Source organism: Phyllobates terribilis, unplaced genomic scaffold (assembly GCF_046119375.1).
Source record: "Phyllobates terribilis strain yellow unplaced genomic scaffold, ASM4611937v1 Scaffold_5__5_contigs__length_657084704, whole genome shotgun sequence".
NCBI classification, from domain to species: Eukaryota; Metazoa; Chordata; class Amphibia; order Anura; family Dendrobatidae; genus Phyllobates; species Phyllobates terribilis.
In genome coordinates this window covers 67577694-67599824 of record NW_027362765.1, presented here as the reverse complement: position 1 = coordinate 67599824, position 22131 = coordinate 67577694, and the positions used below count along the sequence as shown (strand labels likewise).

The 22131-nt window shown below is 43.6% G+C and overlaps 1 protein-coding gene across 1 annotated transcript in view; it reads right to left on the bottom strand.

Moving 5' to 3' along the window:
* Positions 1-7324: 7324 nt before the first annotated feature.
* The window catches only part of LOC141270742 (uncharacterized), a 47578-nt gene continuing 32771 nt past the window's right edge, over positions 7325-22131 (bottom strand). Inside the window, exons 2-7 of the mRNA XM_073680844.1 lie at positions 19841-19990; positions 19534-19713; positions 19327-19450; positions 19131-19243; positions 17555-17645; positions 7325-10639 (exon numbers count right to left, since the gene is read on the bottom strand). Of these exons, the coding sequence (XP_073536945.1) occupies positions 9582-10639; positions 17555-17645; positions 19131-19243; positions 19327-19450; positions 19534-19713; positions 19841-19918 (1644 nt within the window). The 5' untranslated portion in view covers positions 19919-19990 and the 3' untranslated portion in view covers positions 7325-9581. The remainder of the gene's footprint in view (positions 10640-17554; positions 17646-19130; positions 19244-19326; positions 19451-19533; positions 19714-19840; positions 19991-22131) is intronic.

Here is a 22131-nt window from a genome sequence, read left to right as displayed (position 1 = left end):
TTCTATTGATTGCAGGTAAATCCACATGTGTTCAATGAACCATGCGGATTTATCGCATTCTAAACTTTCTAGTGGTCAAATTTCTGTTGCGGAGACTAGCGACTCCACGAGAGAATTTGACATGCTGCGCTCCTGAAAGACGCGCTGCATGTCAGTGTCCGCGGGTGATCCGCAGCCTCTGATGCACGCATAGTGGACATGGGATTTCTAGAGATCCCATCTACTATGCTGTAACATCTGGACGCTGCGGGTTTGACGCTGTATAAACATGCAGCGGCTCCTGATCGTGCCACGTACCCAAACTCGCCCACAGCATGTTAATTCCTGTAGTGGACACGCTAGTCTCTGCTGCAGATTTTGACCGATTTGAAGTGTCATTATATGCGGTGGATTCCCATGTACTGACAACAAAAGTGCGGCATTAGAACACAGCGTTTTGGATGCAACAAAAATATGCTGTGTCCAAAGCGCTGCTTCTTGCTGTTCATGGGTGCGTAGTGTAACGAAACAGCTGTGAGCTGTTATTTATGGCCATAAATTACATGAATGGGAATGCTAATGAAGATTGGGTGAATGGGACTAGCTGACACCTAGCTCTTTTGTTTGGTGATGACAAGGTGTCAATCAGACCCTTTCATCACCAAAGTAAAAGAGTTAAATAAACACAGACACAGAGTAAACACTTTATTTGAAATACAGCAGACACATTCTGTAATCATTTAAATTAATCAATATACTCACCCCAGTTCTGACGGTAATCCAAAAAGCAATGTCCCACTAAATAACTTTATTTAGCTCCAAAAAGCATTCATTGATGTACAAAAACGCATAAAAAAACGTGCAGTTTTTCCTGCCAAGGAGATGCAGAAATGCTCAGGAAATTTTTCCTTCAAATCCTGATCGTGCGCACATAGCCTAATTGTCTTAGTGAGTTTCGGATGGCAGTGTAAGACTGATGTGTAACTGCTGCATCCATTTGAGTTGTGTCAGGGGAGGAGCTGGAGGTCAGGGCAGGCCCTGAAGGGGCGTTAGTCCCATCCAGTACAGGCATGATATTGGGGGCATGGCCGAGACTGGGGGCGTAGCATTTGGGGTTTATAGTACGCAAATGGATTGTGGGGCGATAACAAAAGGGTACAATCCTTTCCTTTCTTAGGAATAGGAGGTTTAATGGTTTCTATGTGCCAACAGGGGGCACCACATACACGGCAGGTCTCCACCCAATCTGGATTCTGATTCCTGCATACACATGTCCAGCCATAAGGGGGCAATGTAAGGGGGTGGAGTCAAATTGGGAGCAACGTCATCTTTGTTATATACTTTAACATACAAAAACTTATCACAATGTTTCTCTTCCTCCAACTCGCCTCTAGTTACAGATTTAGAGGTTTTCCACTATATCTCAGCCTGGTCTAATAAGCCAGCATCATTTAAACAACCTTGCTGTTCCTTCAATGCTTTCCAGAAATCTTCATCAAATCTGCCACCCGGTGGACAACCAGACACGGAACAAAACCTAGGAAAGATGGTGGTCAGCAGCACTTACTGCAAGGAACGCACGTCCATAATCCTCAAGGAACCCACTCGAAATATCTGCATACAAATGTAAAAGACAGTGTCCATGACAGGGTGTTCAGTTGCAAAAGAGATGTTTATTCCGTCAACTATAGGTGAACAAACAAGGGCCATCCTTATGTAGTGTGGTTCACAGTAGATCCCCAATCACTGCAAAGGTTCAACCCCCACATCAATAATAATTAAATATAGTAGAAAAAAACATAGATCCATACATTAACACAGAGGTTATTTTAAATAATACAATATCCATAAAATACCATCTTACTCAAAGCAAATATATTAGACCATTATTTACATATGTACTCTACCTCAGTTCACCTATCAGGCTTGGAATCTCAATATCTAAGCAACCACCCACCAATCACTTCATATGGGGTCATAAGTATGGAGGTTCTCCAGACCAATCACCATAGGTGTATGGTTAGGCGCTAAAGGAGTATGTCCATAAGCATCTGCATGAACTCCAATCGGATCACACCAGAAGGACCTGTCACATCACAGGACAGCGATCACACGACCGCACCCTTGTGACCTGCGATCCCATCACATTTGCACAATATATATATACTGTATATATATATATATATATATACACACTGCTCAAAAAAATAAAGGACAGGATGCAGGACAATGCCAGACCTCATGTGGCTGGAGTGTGTCAGCAGTTCCTGCAAGATGAAGGCATTGAAGCTATGGACTGGCCTGCCCGTTCCCCAGACCTGAATCCGATTGAACACATTTGGAACATCATGTCTCGCTCCATCCACCAACATCACGTTGCACCATAGACTGTCCAGGAGTTGGCGGATGCCTTAGTCCAGGTCTGGGAGGAGATCCCACAGGAGACCATCCGCAACCTCATCAGGAGCATGCCCAGGTGTTGTAGGGAGGTCATACAGGCACGTGGAGGCCACACACAATACTGAGCCTCATTTTGATTTGTTTTAAGGACATTACATCAACGTTGGATCAGCCTGTACTGTGTTTTTCCACTTTAATTTTGGGGGTGACTCCAAATCCAGGCCTCCATTGGTTAATAAGTTTGATTTCCATTGATTATTTTTGTGTGATTTTGTTGTCAGCACATTCAACTTTGTACAGAACAAAGTATACAATGAGAATATTTCATTCATTCAGATCTAGGATGTGTTATTTGAGTGTTCCCTTGATTTTTTTGAGCAGTGTATATATATGTGTGCAAATGGAACAGACAATAGATGGAAATTATTGGAAATTATCAAGACACCCTCAATAAAGGAGTGGTTCTGCATGTGGGGACCACAGACCACATCTCAGTGCCAATGCTTTCTGGCTGATGTTTTGGTCACTTTTGAATGTTGGTTGTGCTTTCACACTCGTGGTAGCATGAGACGGACTCTACAACCCACAGAAGTTGCTCAGGTAGTGCAGCTCATCCAGGATGGAACATCAATGCGAGCTGTGGCAAGAAGGTTTGCTGTGTCTGTCAGCGTAGTGTCCAGAGGCTGGAGGCGCTACCAGGAAACAGGCCAGTACACTAGGAGATATGGAGGGGGCCGTAGGAGGGCAACAACCCAGCAACAGGACCACTACCTCCTCCTTTGTGCAAGGAGGAACAGGAGGAGCACTGCCAGAGCCCTGCAAAATGACCTCCAGCAGGCCACAAATGTGCATGTGTCTGCACAAACGGTTAGAAACCGACTTCATGAGGGTGGTATAAGGGCCCGACGTCCACAGATGGGGGGTTGTGCTCACAGCGCAACACCGTGCTGGACGCTTGGCATTTGCCACAGAACACCAGGATTGGCAAAGTCGCCACTGGCGCCCTGTGCTCTTCACAGACAAAAGCAGGTTCACACTGAGCACATGTGACAGACGTGACAGAGTCTGGAGATGCCGTGGAGAGCGATCTGCTGCCTGCAACATCCTTCAGCATGACCGGTTTGGCAGTGGGTCAGTAATGGTGTGGGGTGGCATTTCTTTGGAGGGCCGCACAGCCCTCCATGTGCTCGCCAGAAGTAGCCTGACTGCCATTAGGTACCGAGATGAGATCCTCAGACCCCTTGTGAGACCATATGCTAGTGCGGTTGGCCCTGGGTTCCTCCTAATGCAGGACAATGCCAGACCATGTGCCTGGAGTGTGTCAGCAGTTCCTGCAAGATGAAAGCATTGAAGCTATGGACTGGCCCGCCTGTTCCCCAGACCTGAATCCGATTGAGCACATCTGGAACATCATGTCTCGCTCCATCCACCAACGTCATGTTGCACCACAGACTGTCCAGGAGTTGGCAGATGCTTTAGTCCAGGTCTGGCAGGAGATCCCACAGGAGACCATCCGCAACCTCATCAGGAGCATGCCCAGGCGTTGTAGGGAGGTCATACAGGCACGTGGAGGCCACACACAATACTGAGCCTCATTTTGACTTGTTTTAAGGACATTACATTAAAGTTGGATCAGCCTGTAGTGTGTTTTTCCACTTTAATTTTGGGGATGACTCCAAATCCAGGCCTCCATTGGTTAATAAATTTGATTTCCATTGATGATTTTTGTGTGATTTTTTTGTCAGCACATTCAGCTTTGTACAGAACAAAGTATTCATTGAGAATATTTCATTCATTCAGATCTAGGATGTGTCATTTGAGTGTTCCCTTTATTTTTTTGAGCAGTGTATAATAAATCTTCGGAAGACCACACAGACATGCAGAAGTGTGTTTACACACACGAAAACAAGCACGCACAGACACATACTAAGGGCTCTTTCACACGTCAGTTCATGCGGTGACAGTTTCCATATGTACCAGAGACATTGATACACGTAGACCCATTCAAATGAATGGGTCTGTGCACATGTCAGAGTGTTTCCACTTTCCACAGACCATGTGGTGTCTGTGGGCAAAACACGCTGACATGTCTGTTTTTTACCTGCTGCATGGGCCGCAAAACATCCCGCATACTGATGACGATTAGCGCTGTTCCCAAGCTCCGGGTACTGAGCGCTGCCCTTATCATAGATCCCTGCCGGCGCTGCGATCAGCAGCAGCGGGGTCAATGATGAGAGTAGTAGTCTACTCCCTCCGTGTCCAACTGTAAAAATAGGAATAAAATAAAAAAAATCCTTATACTCAACTCTCCCATTTTATTCCTATTTTTAGGTCTTTACTAGAAAAGGTGAACTGACCCACAAACAGGCCCGGCTAGGAGGGGGCCTGGACGTCTGAGAGCAAACGGGAAATTGGCCCTGGTCAGGGTGAGGGTGTAGGCCTACCGTGCTCTCTGCGCTCCTTCTGGCTATCTCCTCCTGGTACGGTAACAGCCATACGGTCCCGAGCTCACCGTGTCCTCTCGCCCGTATGGTTTGCAACATGGGTCCCTTTCTGCTCCCGGCCTGGTACGGCCTTGCTGGTCCCTTCTGTTGTGGCAGATCCTCCGGGCTTCTTAGGCCAAGGAACATACAGTCCCCTGCGGACTGGTTCACTGCTGTAGGATGTGGAATCCTCCCAGCCTCAGACACCAAAGTCTGGTAAATTGAGTTCTTTGTCTGCCAAGACAGGCTCACTTCGCCTCTTGTCTCTGGCTTGTGGCTCTTCTACTGCCACACTTCCTCTTAGGGTGCAATACAACTGTCCCTCCCTGCTCTGGGACACGTCTCAGTCCAGAGACAGGTTGTCCAGTTCTCCCTAACCCTGCCCCCAGTTCCAGTTTTTATAGGGGCAGCCTGCTCCCCTTACTGGCCTGAGACAGGAGGTATTGCATGCTAATGTTCCCCTGACTAGAGAACCTCCCCCTTGCTCTCAGGCACAGCTTTATTATATTTGTGGCATCCAGGCCAGGGTGACACACATACACACACACAGGCATATACACACACACACACACACACAGGCAGCATATACATAACAATTCATACAAACACACACAAATATTAGTACCTTGGCTTGTCTCCAGTCCGGCCCCTATAGTGTACAGACGCGCTCCTAAGGCAGGAGACTGCAGTGCAGGGCGCGCTGCGACATCACTTTTAGCAGACGTGGGGCCCTGTCTGCTAAATGTGACGCTGCAGTTCAGCCCCTGCTCTCCTGCTCCCAGGCCCCTCCCGCTACTATCCTGGGCATCGCGGCGGTGAAAGTGCGTGCGAGCACCCTTAAAGGGCCCGCGACCACTTTTTCTTAAAAATTCTCCTGTCTTCTCTGCAGGGGGCCAGGGGCCCACCGGGAAATTTCCCGGCACCCCGCCAGGTCAGTCTGAGCCTGTGTTGAAGCCACAAATGCCTTAAATAATAAGGCAAAACCCCGGTCCAGAGCCCCTCTTACATACGGCCAGTCCAGACAAGGACGAAGACATTTCACATGTTATAATTGTGAAAAGCCTGAACACAGTGAAACTGCAACCATGCTAGACTCAAAAGAGAGTGTGATAACCCCATTCCTTCCCCCTTCTCCAGCGAGGGGGGAGGGGGGGGGGGCAGGTTCTTACTAGCCACAAATGCTGTGCAGCTATTCCTGCATAAGTCAGTTCTAACTTTCTCCCTCACTATTTACGTCTCTCATGATGTTACTGCTATTCTTTCTCAAGTTGAAACAAAACATCTCAGGCTTCAATGTGACCTCGTCATGCCTGATAACATTATCATTGCACTACTCTGAATCCAGCCACCTTGTTCAAGAGAATGCCAAGAGTGTGCAAAGCAGTCATCAAAGCAAAAGGTGGCTACTTTGAAGAACCTAGAATATAAGACATATTTTCAGTTGTTTCACACTTTTTTGTTAAGTATATAATTCCACATGTGTTAATTCATAGTTTTGATGCCTTCAGTGTGAATGTACAATTTTCATAGTCATGAAAATACAGAAAAATCTTTAAATGAGGTGTGTCCAAACTTTTGGTCTGTACTGTATATGTGTCACCACTGCCAACACTGGCTATGGGTGTGATTGTATGTCCTGGAGTATGGTGGGGTGGAACATTGGGGAAGACTGAGTAGAAGACTGGGGAATCTTCCATAGCCTGAGAAAGACAGACAGCAAGCGTAGAAGCCACCTTACTAGAATGACTCTGCTACAATCAGAATACGAGTCCAATCACTGTACAATAGGGTCCTGTCTTACTTGTAAGTCTGACAACTGTATACTTGACGATAGATAACTCTGTTATGGACACTGGACTCTAAATGTGATGGTCATAAATATCCAGGGGGGCACTGACCGATTAGGACACTTATTTTAACCCTCCGTCACATACAATAGGCCTGACAGGCACATCTCTTTTATTTGGCGGGAGTTTTGAAATGTTTGTATTTCAGAGTTATTAGTTTTATGTTAAGTAAATGGTTTTTTTTGCACCTGATTATGTGTAGTTTCTTTTATTACATCCCTATGAAGGTCACTGATCACTTTTAGAGCACTGAAATTGCAAACATTAGATATTATAGGTATTTTTCTAGCCTGCGCCTGACAGTCACATTGTATGTGAACTCGTTAGAACCGATATTGTATGTGACGGAGGGTTAAGGATATCAGGGACCGACCTATTCGAAATAAGATTGAGACTCTGCAACCTAACACTTCCAAAGACTCATTCCTGGTGCCCTTTGCCATAAGCAACAAGCCAAACCCAATTTCTTTCACCTGCGTAATTCAGCTATTTTCTGCTACAGAATGAGAAAATACTTGAGTGTAATCTTCTCAGGCAGTTGTATCCCCCCATAAACCCTAAAACGTAAAGGCCAATGGAGTTCGTCCCTATCCTGGGAATTACACATTTCCAGAGTTTAACAGGTACCACTAACCTGTGGTGGATGTGGTGACTTTTATCCAGTACTGCCAGCGGGATGGGAGGGTACATGTGCTATTGTTAAATTCCTGATACCACTCCAGATTGTGACTCCAAATATAAACAAGCGTGACACAAGTATTCCTACCTCTTTCGACCCTCACGTGTACATCGACGCTATTGGAGTCCCAAGAGGAGTACCAGAAGAGTTCAAAGCCAGAGAACAAGTAGCAGCAGGACTTGAATCGCTATTCCCCATCGTTACAGTGAATGAAAATGTGGACTGGATAAATTATATCTACTATGACCAACTGTTGGATGCTAACCCTGACCAGCCCATGAAGGTGGCACCAGTATAGTTTCCTTGCTTGTTGTGGCATGTGTGTCCATCCGATGGTGTGACAGACAGGCTGATCCAGAGAATCCAGTGAAGGGGTGTAGGAGGACCGGCTTCTTCTATTAGGAGAATATATCTAGGGAAGTCTGTAGATGGGCACTTAGGCTGGAACAGCCACCCACTGCCACAAGAGAAGGGAATTGTGAGAGCAGGATTGATTTATCCATTCTAATGCCATCTTGGTGTTTGAGCCAGTATATGTGTTTTGTGATAATGTGTCCCTTATGAACTTTTTTTTGTCTAAAGACTTAATTTGGAACAGGCACAACATCTCAGGAAATGTCGAACATTATGTTTCGACAACACTATGTACTATGTAATTTTTCATTCACTATTAATACAAATACCAGCTCTCCCTCAATTCCATAGGTTCAGAGTACATTTTTAAACAGTTAAACAGTTTATAACAGTTAAATAATAAATGAATATAATTAAAAACAAAGTTTTATAAGCAGATTTCTAGTAATGATTGTTAAGATTGAAAATTGGTTATCCACATGATCTGATATCAGGCATTATGTGACTCTACTGGAAATGATCAGAACAACTGTCAAGACAACTCTTTGTTTCTTAACTTGTCTTATCCAATGATATACTGTCAATTTCGGCAAACCATGTGACCAATATGGAGCCTGTGAGTCAGGGGTTGGAATGGGGGCCCAGTGCTGAATTACCCTGCCCGGTGTCTCAGTTCGAATGGTATTTGCATCCTCTGGCCAAAGATCCAGTTGTGTATAATGGTGGAACATGGAGTAATCAGATTGTTGCTCTACCATTCAACAATTGTGTCTCAGTTTTGGTGCAAGGAGCCTAAGTCCACATGCAGTTCACTGGAGCAGCAGAGATATTGTGTCTGTGCATCTTTCTACAAGGGAAGCACTGTGGTGGTCCCATACTGTATTGGGAGGCAAAAAGAGACCATTCTACTGCATTGGAGAGCCCAGTGGTGGTCTCATACTAAATTGGGGGACAATGGGGGGAATCATACTGTATTGGGTAGATGATAGTGGCCTCTTACTATATTGGGGACACTGTAGCAGCCTCATACTGTATTGGGAGCATCATAATGTGTGTGATGGACACTGTAGGAGGTCATCATACTATGATGTAGGACTGAGGTGGCTTAATATTTATAGGAAGATACACTATGGTGACATAATACAGTACATGTAGGGGAGCTCCAGTAAGGCTAAATGTAAAACCCGAAAGAAATGAACTTTAGTGTAAGTTGGTATACATGCAACTTGGAGGTGCATGTTCACATTGGCCATTAAACAGACAAGACCTAAAATAAAAACAAAATGAGCAAATAACGTGTACTAAGTAAATGGCACCAGTGCATATAAATAACATGGAGTACTTGGTTAAAATTGTTTTGCTCAAAAAAACATAAAAGCCATCCCACCACGACATGGTAATTGCACTCGAGATGGTCCTAAACTATAATATTAAAACCTTACCATGTGTCAAATAATGTCAATGTGAATGTATACCAATTTACACTCCAGTTAATTTCTTTAGGTTTTGGTTTAGGCAGAGTCAGTCAACGTCTTTACTGCCTGATTATAATCCAATCTAAAGTGATGAATATCCATGAATCCCTTGATTTTTCTTTCTATTCTCCTCACTTCCCATCCTTGACACGTCTTGCTTATCCATATACTACATCGGTTTCATGATATTTCTACCACGAATATCCTGTTTTATTCATATGGTTTGATTCTTTATGTAATGAAGTCTATATAGCGCTTTTTTTGTTCTTCCGCTTTCAGACTTTGGTCTTCTGTTTATTGTAATATTATGCTGTTACAAAATCAAAAAGCAATGAACTTGAAAAAAAAAAAAAAAAGAAAATGGCTACTTTCCTCTGTGAATTTTTAGATGTGTAACAAGATTTGTTTTCCTATTAAAACATTTCCCACATTCTGAACATGAAAATGGCTTCTCCCCTGTGTGAATTCTCTGATGTGTAACAAGACTTGGTTTACATGTAAAACATTTCCCACATTCTGAACATGAAAATGGCTTCTCCCCTGTGTGACTTCTCTGATGTGTAACAAGACTTGATTTTTCTGTAAAACATTTCCCACATTCTGAACAAGAAAATGGCTTCTCCCCTGTGTGAATTCTCTGATGTTTAAAAAGTGTGGATTTGTCACTATATCGTTTTCCACATTCTGAACATGAAAACGGCTTCTCTCCTGTGTGAGTTTTCAGATGTGCAACAAGATTTGTTTTCAGATAAAAACATTTCTCACATTCTGAACATGAAAATGGTTTCTCCCCTGTGTGAATTCTCTGATGTTTAACAAGAAAGGATTTTTCACTATAACATTTCCCACATTCTGTACATGAAAATGGCTTATCCCCTGTGTGATTTATCAGATGTGCAACAAGATGTGCTTTCCGATTAAAACATTTCCCACATTCTGAGCATGAAAATGGCTTCGCCCCCGTGTGTATTCTTTGATGCCTAACAAGAGTTGATTTCTCTATAAAACATTTCCCACATTCTGAACATGAAAATGGCTTCTCCCCTGTGTGAATTCTCTGATGTGTAACAAGACTTGATTTCTTTGTAAAACACTTCCCACATTCTGAACATGAAAATGGTTTCTCCCCTGTGTGTACTATCTGATGTGTTACAAGCCATGATTTATGTGTAAAACATTTTCCACATTCCGAACATGGAAATGGTTTCTCCCCAATGTCAGCTATTTCATGTTCAACAGCCCTTCTGTGACTTTTGTTTTGCATATTTGTCTTTGATAAAGCAGAAAAAAACACGACTTGAAAAGGATCATATGACAGATTTTTCCTGATAACATCTTGAGGTGTATCTGGTATAATGACATGTTCTTCAAAAGTATTGGGTTTCATACCAAGATTATCAGCTAAGCTCCTGGAACAGTCATCTGCACAGAATAAAAATGATTTTATTATTTTGCATTGGAATTATATTACTATTTATATTATTATATACTTTATAGCATTGCCATGCAAACTGCAATACAATTCAATTATTGACAGACTAAGACAATAGACCACAAAGAGGATCTGAGATTACAGTGTTAGGCCACCTTACAGGTTATGTATGCAAGTCATGGCTTTGGAGAAAAAGTAAAGTTTTTTTTTAATGTAACTAAACAGTGGATACAAGGAAGGAGAACAAGTCATTTATATTCTATATGTCATTATGTCATGCAAGCCAATAGGAACATTGGCTGAATATGGGTGCTCTGGAGGATCTGAAAAAGTATTTGCAGTAGTGTCCTCTGCAAACATAGTGGTCCGTCCCTGGTTCTTTTTTAGATCACTTAGAATTACACTGATGCTTGAAAGTTGGTCAGTCCTTCAAAAATTTTCATATTTCTGCATAAATTTGACCTAAAACTACATCCGATTTACACACTAAAAGTGGATAGAGAGAGGTGTCAATTTGTATTATCTAGCAGGTCGGTTACATAATTATATGATTTCAGACCTCTCCTATGCTCATGGCTGATTATTTTCTAACTACCAGGGTGGGGGGTGGCTGTTTACTTTGTTTTCTGTCGTACCTAGATTAATTAATTTGGGGGTGTAGTTTGTAAAACGAGGTAATTTATGGGGAGTTTATGCTGTTCTAGCACCTCAGGGTCTCTGCCAATGTGACATGGCACCCCCAAACCATCCCCGGAAAATCTGAACTCCAATATGGCGCTTCTTCCCTTCTTAGCTTTGCACTGTGCCTCAAAAGTAGTTTTCGACCACATATGTTGTATCTTTGTACTCAGGAGAAATTGCACAACAAATTTTGTGTTCCGTTTAATCCTGCAATCCTTGCGAAAATAAAACATTTGGGGCTAAAAACATTTTTGTGGGAAAAATTAGATTTTTTATGTTCATGGCTCTATAAACTTCTGTGTAGCACCTGGGAGTTCCAGATGCTCACCACACACCTAGATAAGTTCCTTACGAGGTCTAGTTTCCAAAATGGGGTCACTTGTGGTGGTGGGGGGGTTTGCACTATTTAGGCACATCAGAGGCTCTCCAAATGCCGCATGGTGTTCACTCTTGATTCCACCCATTTTTGCCTTAAAAAATTCAAACGGTGCTTCTTCCCTACTGAGCCCTGCCATGTGCCCAAACAGTAGTTTTCCCCCACATGTGAGGTATCGGCATACTCAGGAGAAATTCCACAACAGATTTTGGGGTTCATTTTCTCCTGTTAGCCTTGTGAAAGTAAAAAAATTGGGGTTAAAGTTAAATTTTTGTGATAAAAAGGAAAATGTTAATTTCTTTCTTCAACATTCCATTAATTTCTGGAAAGCACCTGAAGGGTTAATGAACTTCTCGAATGTGGTTTTGATGACTTTAAGGGGTGCAGTTTTTAGAATGTTGTCACTTTTGGGTATTTTTTGTCAAATAGGCCCCCAAATTAACTTCAAATGTGATGTGTTCTCCCTAAAAAAAATGGTTTCTGTAAAAATGAGAAATTGCTGATCAACTTTTATCTTCCTTAAAAAAAAGTGTTTAAAAAATGATGCAAATGTAAAGCAGACATGTCATAAATGTTATTTATTAACTATTTTCTGTGAGAACTTTCTTGTTTAATGGCATAAAAATTAAAAATGTGAAAATTGCGAAATTTTTGCCAAATTTCCGATATTTTCACAAATAAACGCAAGTCATATTGAAGAAATTTTACCACGAATCATAATATGTAAAGAGAAAACAGTCTCAGATTCATTGGGATCCTTTGAAGCGTTACAGAGTTATTACTACATAAAGTGACACTGGTCAGAATTGTAAAATGTGGCCTGGTCAAGAAGGTGAAAACAGGATTGGGGGTTGAAGAGGTTAATAGTGTCAACTAAGTACCATATGTTATTTACATGTATTATTAATATTTATTGACTTACTGCACGCCAACTGCTCACTTTTTTTATCCCAGGTTCTGGTTGCAAGGCTGCATCGCTGCCATTCAAAACCTTGGCACAGTGAGCTATGATCGACATGTACTGTACATGACCATAGTTGCTGCTCTATGGTGCAGAGCAATGCTAAGAGGAAGAGTGTCCACATCATCCTACCCAAGCGGGCACTGTGCACGAACCCCTTTCTGTAAGAAATAATGGCATCTTCAAGCAAAGCTGAGAACACACCATCAATTCTCAAAATTCTGTGGGGTTCACCAAGCCATAAATCAGTGACGGCATCAACAGCAACTTGACCAGGTTGGAGTTGAGTTTGGCACAAGTGGATGACTGGGAGTGTACACCTGTTTCATTGTCACACAGTCAGGGATGGATGTCTGACAGTGAGATAGAAATAGAAGAATAGGAGTATGAAAAATAATAGTTGTGGATGATGCAAATGAGGACACCGACCACTTATTACCTGGGATTGCAGCCTGGCTGCCAAAATACAAGTGCAACGAGAATGTGTAGGAGGATAGACTGTAGTTCCTAGACTTTTGTAGTGTGAGAAGAATGAGCCTGTGATTAGGTTTTCACTGCTAAAACACCTAGCCTCCTGATGAACCTACGAGATGGGGAATCTTGTAGAGGCAATGATGCAGACCGTTTAACAAGGACAAACATTGAATGATAAGTTATCAATTTTTTTATATTACAGGGGTCTCCCTTTATATTTACATACCTGATGCTGCCTGTATTAATATAGGTTACATCATATGAAGCTTGAACAGAGACAACTAGGGAGAGACAGGGAGAACCACCGTTGAGGAGGGGGCGCAACATCTCGTATATCTAGGGTGCCAAAATCCACAGCTAGGCAGTACGAGCCTAGGTATTGATTTAGGGTTCCACAGGTTATTATTTTGGTGTTGCCTGGGACATTTATACCACTCAGTATCTCTGACCTAGATATACTATCTGCAGGTCTTTTGGATTCATATATCACATTATATTGGACATATCCACACTATTGATTAATTGTGTATGTTAGTTGTAGGTCACCCAGATATACTATCCTGTTTATGTCTACTGGATTTTTATATCACAGTGTTTTGGACAGATCTACACTATTAAATATCTATGTACCACCCTAAATAGGAATTTTTATTGCACTGGATTTTTTGGGGTGTTTTAATACATTTTTTATAAATAATTGTTTTAAGGGTATACATGTTCACCTTGCCCACTACTCCCTTACTCATATTAATAAAAGTTCGTAAAAAAAAAGTCTAGAGACTTTTCAAAGTGTTTGTAATATGGCCAGGTATGGTGCGGAGAGTGTTAATAGGGTGTGGCAAGGGCCGGGTTTATGAGCACTTAGAGATGAGTGGGACTGCCTGGTATAGCGAATATAGGGAAGTCTAGCTGTATCATTATTGCATAATGTGATGTCTCCAGACTGAGTAGGCATACTGGATGCTATCCAGCCTGAGTGTCCTAAACTATCACTAAAGTGCTGTTATTTGTGGCATGGTTTGTGGAGTCTTAATAAACCAATCTGGATGTTTTACTTAAACCACTTCACGTGCCTACCTCAAGTGCAACTGAGTGAGAAGAAACTTTATAGCTGGTGCAGAAGCACGGGCACGAATTACGAGGGGCACATGTGACTGCCGAGGGGAAACCGCATGTTTTGGGTAAAAGCGACTGCAGGTGCAAAAGCAGACAATTTGAAGAAGCTGATAAACTGATGCACGCTAATCTCCAGCAGCAACAGCAATGGCAGCATCAGCAGCAAAAGCACAGGCAGCAGATGGAACTCCTAGCCTAGATTATCCATGGCACAGCAACCACCCCTGTATTAATATAGGTTACATCATGTGAAGCTTGAACAGAGACAACTAGGGAGAGACAGGGGGAACCACCGATGAGGAGGGGGCGCAACATCCCGTATATCTAGGGTGCCAATATCCGCAGTTAGGCAGTTAAGTTAAGGTGATGATGATTCAGACATAAGGAAGACAGTAAGGAGAGCCTTGCAAAGGTTAACCGTGGGTGATTATGTCAAGGTGTTCTTGAGGTGGATCTCAATTTCGAAGCGACCTTAATCTACCTGGATGACACTGTAGTATTCTTCTCCACCTTCGAAGAACATCTCAGTCATTAAGAAAAAGTGCTAGAGAGGTTCCAAAAACGTGGGCTAAAGATTAAACCTCAAAAATGTCACTTGTTCCAGAGGGAGATTGAGTAACTGGGGCACACAAAACTCATAATGACCATCGGGGGTATTGAATGCCGTTTTCCACTCATCCCCCTCCTTAATGCAAACAAGATTATAAGCCCCCTGGAGATTAAGCTTCGTAAACCATCTTGCCCCCACCAGTTGGCAGAGGGTATGGATAAAGTCCGCCCGAGGGACAGTTTTTCCAGACATGTGGGAGTACAGAACCAAGATTTATAACATATACATCCTAGCAGTACATTATTTTTCTGAGATTCCCAGAACATGGCGAACGCCCGTCTGGATCTTGACCAGTTATAGCACCCTGGGATGTGAAGATATGTAGAATGGCTAGTAGGAGCCAGGTAGCAAAGCAGTGTTGGGTCTCAGTGCATAGCAGGGGCCCGGCCGGATCTGATGGTGCCAAGGTCCAGCCCCGGTGGCAGCAGCAGTGTGACCTAAAGGTGTTAAATTCTTGTGTAAATTAAGGCTTATTGCTTTTTTATAGGGAGGTCACGAAAACATATCTTGTGGGGAGAAGTCAAGGAACAGAGGGGACCACCGGCCTCTCATGTGGCAATTTTCCCCCAACGAGCCAGACTTTTTCATCTGACTGGTAACTGACTCATATCCTCTGCATCCTTTGTATTACTATTTGCCTTTTAATATCTGATCATTGTATATGCATAACCATTGTATATATAGTGTTTTTTCTTGTGTTCCCTTAAGGTGATTAAATATATAATTTGACCTAGGACTGTTCTTTAATCGTGATCCATGAATGCACACGTCTGTGTTCTTGGCTGTGCTTTGCATGTTACCGGGGCTGGTTTCTGGCCCGATATAATCACGTTAATGGACATCTACATCTAGCATGGAACTGGTGGCTTTCCTACAGGGCTGACCAAGGGCTGCTTTACTGGTGCTAGTGAAAGGGGCCTCACAGCCTGTTAGTGTTGTGCGCGAGTGTGGTGCCATGTCAGCTGACGTGTGGGCCACCTTCCCTGACGCCCTGTGTCTCCCAGGGCCCGTGTGGACAGGGGGTGTCTGTGTAAAACTGTGCCAAGCTAACCTTATGTGTCTTCAGGATATTTAAGTGTGGAGACCGTACTCTGTGATCTCTACGACGTAATAGTGATGTCACGCGGGCTGATGAGCTGCACGTTCGTCAAATGTGGCAGGGGTGGGATTCAGCATGATCTCTCTGGTGCCATCCTTCACAATTACCGACACTAACATGCTTCAAAATATGTCTAAAGACATCCATTGTGCACAGTGACCTGTGATGGACAGGACTGTGAGTAAAGAATTATCTCCTCTGCAGCAGCTCAGAAACATGCCCTGACTGCAGTGGAGAAACATTTGTACAAAATACTGTATAAAAAAAAAAAAAAAAAAAAAAAGAATGAAAAACACTGAAAAGTCGCAAACTTTTTGCGGAACTTGTCGGCATTTTCACGCCAGTCTAAGAAGGTCCAACAAAGTGGGTGGAGCATGACCGGCGCTTGCTGGTGCCCACTAAATTCAATGCTACGGACATAACTTACTCCCATGAGAAATGTTGCTCCAGTCCATCCTTGACCAGGGTACCATTTCTGGCGAAGCACCACTGAGAGGAAGTACGGAGTGCAAGTCAGAATGAATTCAGCATTACGACTGGTGTGTGTGCACGGTGCCAGCCTTGAGGAGATTGTCCAAGACTTTTTTTTTTTTTTTTTAACTATGAGCCTAAAAACTAAACAGACAAGTATTTGCTAACAGAAGCAATTACCTGCCTGCTGTACTCAGCGCTGGGTCAGAGTGGTCACTGACCGCTCCTGCTGGTAATTCAGCTGCTCCACATCAACGAGCAGCTTTTCTACTTCCGGCTGCTCTGTCGACAAGGCATGACTACCAATATCATGCATGGTGATTGTTAGTTCTACTGCGGGAAGCAGGCTGTCAAGCAGCATGACAATGGCAGTCATGCCCCATCAACAGAGCAGAATGGAAGAGAAACTGAATCACCAGTAAAAGTAATCTACGACCGCTCTGTGTTAGTAGAGATCGGCAGCAAAAGCAAAAGGTTGGTAGGAAACGGTTAATTGGGTGATAGTTCTTTGCACGTTCTTAGTCGTGTGTAAACCTATTGTGACGATACAGCTTCTAATCTTAGTCAGCCAGATGATTAGATTTGTTAACCCAAGAGAAATACATTACTATCTTTGTGTTGACTTTTAAATGTGTGTGTATTTACAAGAGCCCCAGCGATACTAGCTATGTAAATAGATTAACTCAAACAATGAGAACTGAGCCCTGTGAGTAATGCCCTCCCTAACCCTGACCTGTGACTGATGACCTTTATATGTAAATATAAAAAGGGTTTTTCTATTGTGCTGCAAAGAGACTTGAAACAGAAAATAGAAAGAGACTTAACAGGGAGAATCAAAGATCAGAGACTCTCTGAGACCATCAGCTTGGAAGAATAGCTTTACCCAAAGAGACACAGATTTTGATTCTACGTGATTCCTGACTAAGGGTACGAGGCCCTGACTGGAAACATACGGATCTGCTCCATTGGCCATCAAAGAGCCCATGGATACATTTGGGCAGACCAGGTTGGGACGATGAAGTCACCTGGCTCCATGGAAACATCATCTAGTGTTATTTTACAAGCCAGTAAATTATTAGACCCTGTGACTTCTCTGCATTTAGTGGTCACTACTCACCTGTGCGGTTATCTGTAGGAATCTCCTCTTTACACCGCTCATCACCCCTCACATATGTCTCTGTAGTATTAATATGGGTCAGATCTTTACCCTGAAAGAAATATTGTAAATGTCACAGACAGATGAAGACGTTTGAGAAGATCCAGACAACATCTAATGTCTATGATCAGTTTTATCCTGTCATCTCCACCAGATATAAAACATACACTGAATGGTCACATTACTAGAGACACCCATCTAGTAGGATGTAGGATCTTCATTCCCCTTCAGAACATCAGCAATTAATCGCAACATAGATTGCACAAGGTGATGAGATTGTTCCCCAGAAATACTGGCCCATGCCAACAGGATAGGTTCTTGTAGTTGCCACAAATTAGATGAAGGTGCTGGGCAGGGGAGAGTTACAGAGGGTCAGCCCTGCAGCTGGGCAGGAGAGAGATACAGAGGGTCAGCCCTGCAGCTGGGCAGGGGATAGTTACAGAGGGTCGGCCCTGCAGCTGGGCAGGGGATAGTTACAGAGGGTCGGCCCTTCAGCTGGGCAGGGGAGAGTTACAGAGGGTCAGCCCTGCAGCTGGGCAGGAGAGAGATACAGAGGATCAGCCCTGCAGCTGGGCAGGTGAGAGTTACAGAGGATCAGCCCTGCAGCTGGGAAGGAGAGAGTTACAGAGGGTCAGCCCTGCAGCTGGGCAGGCGAGAGTTACAGATGGTAAGCCCTGCAGCTGGGCAGGGGAGAGTTACAGAGGGTCAGCCCTGTAGCTGGGCAGGGGAGAGTTACAGAGGGTCAGCCCAGCAGCTGGGCAGGGGAGAGTTACAGAGGGTCAGCCCAGCAGCTGGGCAGGGGAGAGTTACAGAGGGTCAGCTCTGCAGCTGGGCAGGGGAGAGTTACAGAGGGTCAGCCCTGCAGCTGGGCAGGGGAGAGTTACAGAGGGTCAGCCCTGCAGCTGGGCAGGGGAGAGTTACAGAGGGTCAGCCCTGCAGCTGGGCAGGGGAGAGTTACAGAGGTTCAGCACTGCAGCTGGGCAGGTGAGAGTTACAGAGGGTTAGCCCTGCAGCTGGGCAGGAGTTGCAGATGGTCAGCCCTGCAGATGGGCAGGGGAGAGTTACAGAGCGTTAGCCCTGCAGCTGGGCAGGCGAGAGTTACAGAGGGTCAGCCCTGCAGCTGGGCAGGGGAGAGTTACAGAGGGTCAGCCCTGCAGCTGGGCAGGCGAGAGTTACAGAGGGTCAGCCCTGCAGCTGTGAGGAGAATTTGGAGAGGTTTCTAGGTGGTTCACTGTATATACAATAGACTGTAGTTGTAGTACGTTTCTTATGTGGAACGCTATAGAGTGAGATTGTGCTATTGCTCATTGTTTGCACTTGAGGCATGATATTAGGTGAGCGGTCTAAGCATGACAGTTGCATAGAAATACGTGCTGTCATAATCGGGTCGGGAGAGTCGCCGACCAGTTCGAGTATTGTGATGCAATCTCTGTCTGAGTTATGCCTCTGGAGTTTTCCCTTACACTGGTGGATAAAACAAGACTAAACACAAGACCTTCACAGCAGTCTACAGCTAATAAGGAAGATCTTGTGATACCTTCTCTCCATCTACCTGATGATTCTGAGGAACATTGGGATTTTCATGTTTCCAGTCCTGTATAAGAAGAGGACGGCGACATCTCTCTGGTGTTGTCCTCTTACTGGATAGATCTGTAGGAAACACAAACAGGGACTGAATTCATTCTTTACATACAGATAATTATAGGCCGTGTGTATTTAGTCCTGTCTATTACCTGGTGATGTGAGGGGCTGGGGAACCTTCATCATGACGTCCTTGTACAGATCTTTGTGTCCTTCTAAATACTCCCATTCCTCCATGGTGAAATAGATGGCGACATCCTGACACCTTATAGGAACCTGAAACAAACAATGATACCGTCATCCCCCCAATCCCTTCCTAGTGTTACTGTATAATGTCCCAGCATTCCCAGCAGTGTCACCTCTCCAGTCAGCAGCTCAATCATCTTGTAGGTGAGTTCTAGGATCTTCTGGACATTGATGTCCTCATGTATCAGGGGCTGAAGTGGAGGACCCGTGATTGGGTTCAGGGGTCTTACCCATCCCTCAGACACAGGGTCCTGACAGCGTTCACTAGAGGTCTTCTTCACTACTGTGTAATCCTGGTTATGGAGAGACACATTAATAAATCTCACTACAGACATTTCCAGAGTCCTCACCTCTCCAGTTCTGTCCATCTGTTATTCCCATAGATAAGAATGATGTAATGAGACGTCATCAGAATCTCACCTCTCCAGTAAGCCGGAATAGGATCTCTAGGGTGAGGTGCAATATCCTTTCTGCCATCTTGTCCCTGTCCCTATCCATCCTTGATGTGTCAATGAGGAAAATTCTCTAATATAGAAGATCTCCACTGAGAGGATCCAATATTGTAGGGACCTGAATGGGGAGAAGATGACGATGTAACATCATAAAGATCCCATTGTAAGGTAGCTCACGGACACATAGTCGATGGGAGGTATGTGTCATAGAGATGGTTGTCCTCTGTGATGTAATCTTGGAATGTTGCTCTAGTGCACATAAGCACTAACAGTATTGTTTTGTGCAACCGGGTCCAGGTTTTTTTGGGCAACTTGAGAGACGGTCGGGTCTTGTTGCCCACATACCTCATCTCTGGGTGTGGTTAACTTATAAAATGGAGGCCGTTGTTTGGCACATGGTCTGTGTTTGGAGGGAGAAGGCATTCTGTGTGTTGTCTTCAGAATGAGCCAGGATACGGGACGCTATCCAGCCTATGTGCCCACAGGACTGGCTAACCAGAGACTTTGCCTAAAGGACTGTTTATCTTGTTTTGCCTCCACTAAAGGCTGTTTTCTTTTTGCTTTTTGACCAGTTTATGAAGTAATAAACCGACATGGACATTTAAATGAAAATTCTTCCTGTTTGCCTCCCGACGCACCCAAGTGAGTAGAAACCCCACACCATGTACGAAATCTCAGGAGCTGTTACTCACTTCACATGAGCACTACATTCAGTCATGGCCACGTTCTGCCCCCGGTATAACACACAATCACATTATAGTCACATATAGAGATTTGTCACATAATATCTCCAACCAGATCCAAAAACACAGAGCAAATCTAAAAGAAAAATCTAAATTAACTGAATGTTTATTAAATATTCCATAAAAACAAGACAAAGTTACAAAGCGCAGGGAGCATCCTAAGAAATCGCGACGGCAGAATCGGGGACGTCAGTAACAGATAATGATAGAACATTAATATAAGCTATAGAAAAATGTAATCCCAGCAAACGTGATTGTCCCACAAAGGCACTGCATGAATAAAAAAAAACGAAAAAAAAATGATTAAACACAACAGTATTGAAGTGCGCACACAAAGCGGCGAATGTAACTGGGTCAGAGATATCAGGATCTACAGAAAAGAAGGAGGATGTGGAGGATACTAATAAAGGAAAAAGAAAAGAAGGGGGCAATATTGAAAAGACCATACAAAGAGAAATAGAATTAATTAGGGATTAAAAATAAAGGGACCAGCAATAACATACAGACAAGCTAAAATCATTGTGGTCTGTATGTAAAAAGTAATCCAAACATGTGATCATCAGTGCACACATTCACACAATCTTGCCGCATTCATCCTGCCTGGGCATTTTTCACAAAGTCTTTGCCTATCTTGCCTGTGCGCATGAGCTGGTCTCAATCGGGCCAGCACAATCTCTGCCGCATCTATAACCGGGCAAAGTGAAGCTCGTGTCTCGGCTTTTCTGCCCTCGTCATTGACAAAGCCGATTTTGCAGTCACATGACCCACCCCACCTCCAATGATGCAATGCGGGGTGTGCCCTCCTTCTGGTGGTACCCTCTTTCTGATGGTACCCAGTGACTGCACCGCTTTCGAAGATTATACTTTGCGACAGAGCAGCACTGATTGACTCACGGGAGGTTAAATAGTTCTCTCCACTGATTTGACGCCACCCCTTGACGACGGCTAGCACCGAAACGCGCGTTGGGGCTGGCTGTATCCCAGCAGGAAGAAAATGTGGGTAAATATTACTACTAATTCTTGTAGGTTCTTTGTCTATCAGGTGTTCCATGGTCACCTATTTTTTCTTACATGCTCAACTGAAGTGCTTTAAATTAATTTAATCCATTTATTACTACTTTATTACTACTAATGCACCATTTTGCGGTAATGCCCCTTTTGTTTCCAATACAGGTAATATAGTGGGACTGGAAACCAAAAAGAAAAAAAAAGGAACATATTGAATAGACCATACAAAGAGAGATAGAATCAATAGAGGAATGAATATAAAGAGATCAGCAATAACATACAAACAGACATCATTGTGGTCTGTATGTAAAAATTAATACAAAAAAAAAAGATTACTCTCAGTGGGAAAAAAACTAAATAATACAGTAATATTGTAGTTTTGAAACCTTTTCATGGCTAACAAAAATAAAATAAATGATATTAAAATCTCTAAGCCACACTAGAGAGGAGGCATTCACCACCCCTCCCTCCTCCACTGTCACACAGAATGGCAGTAACAAAAAAGGGC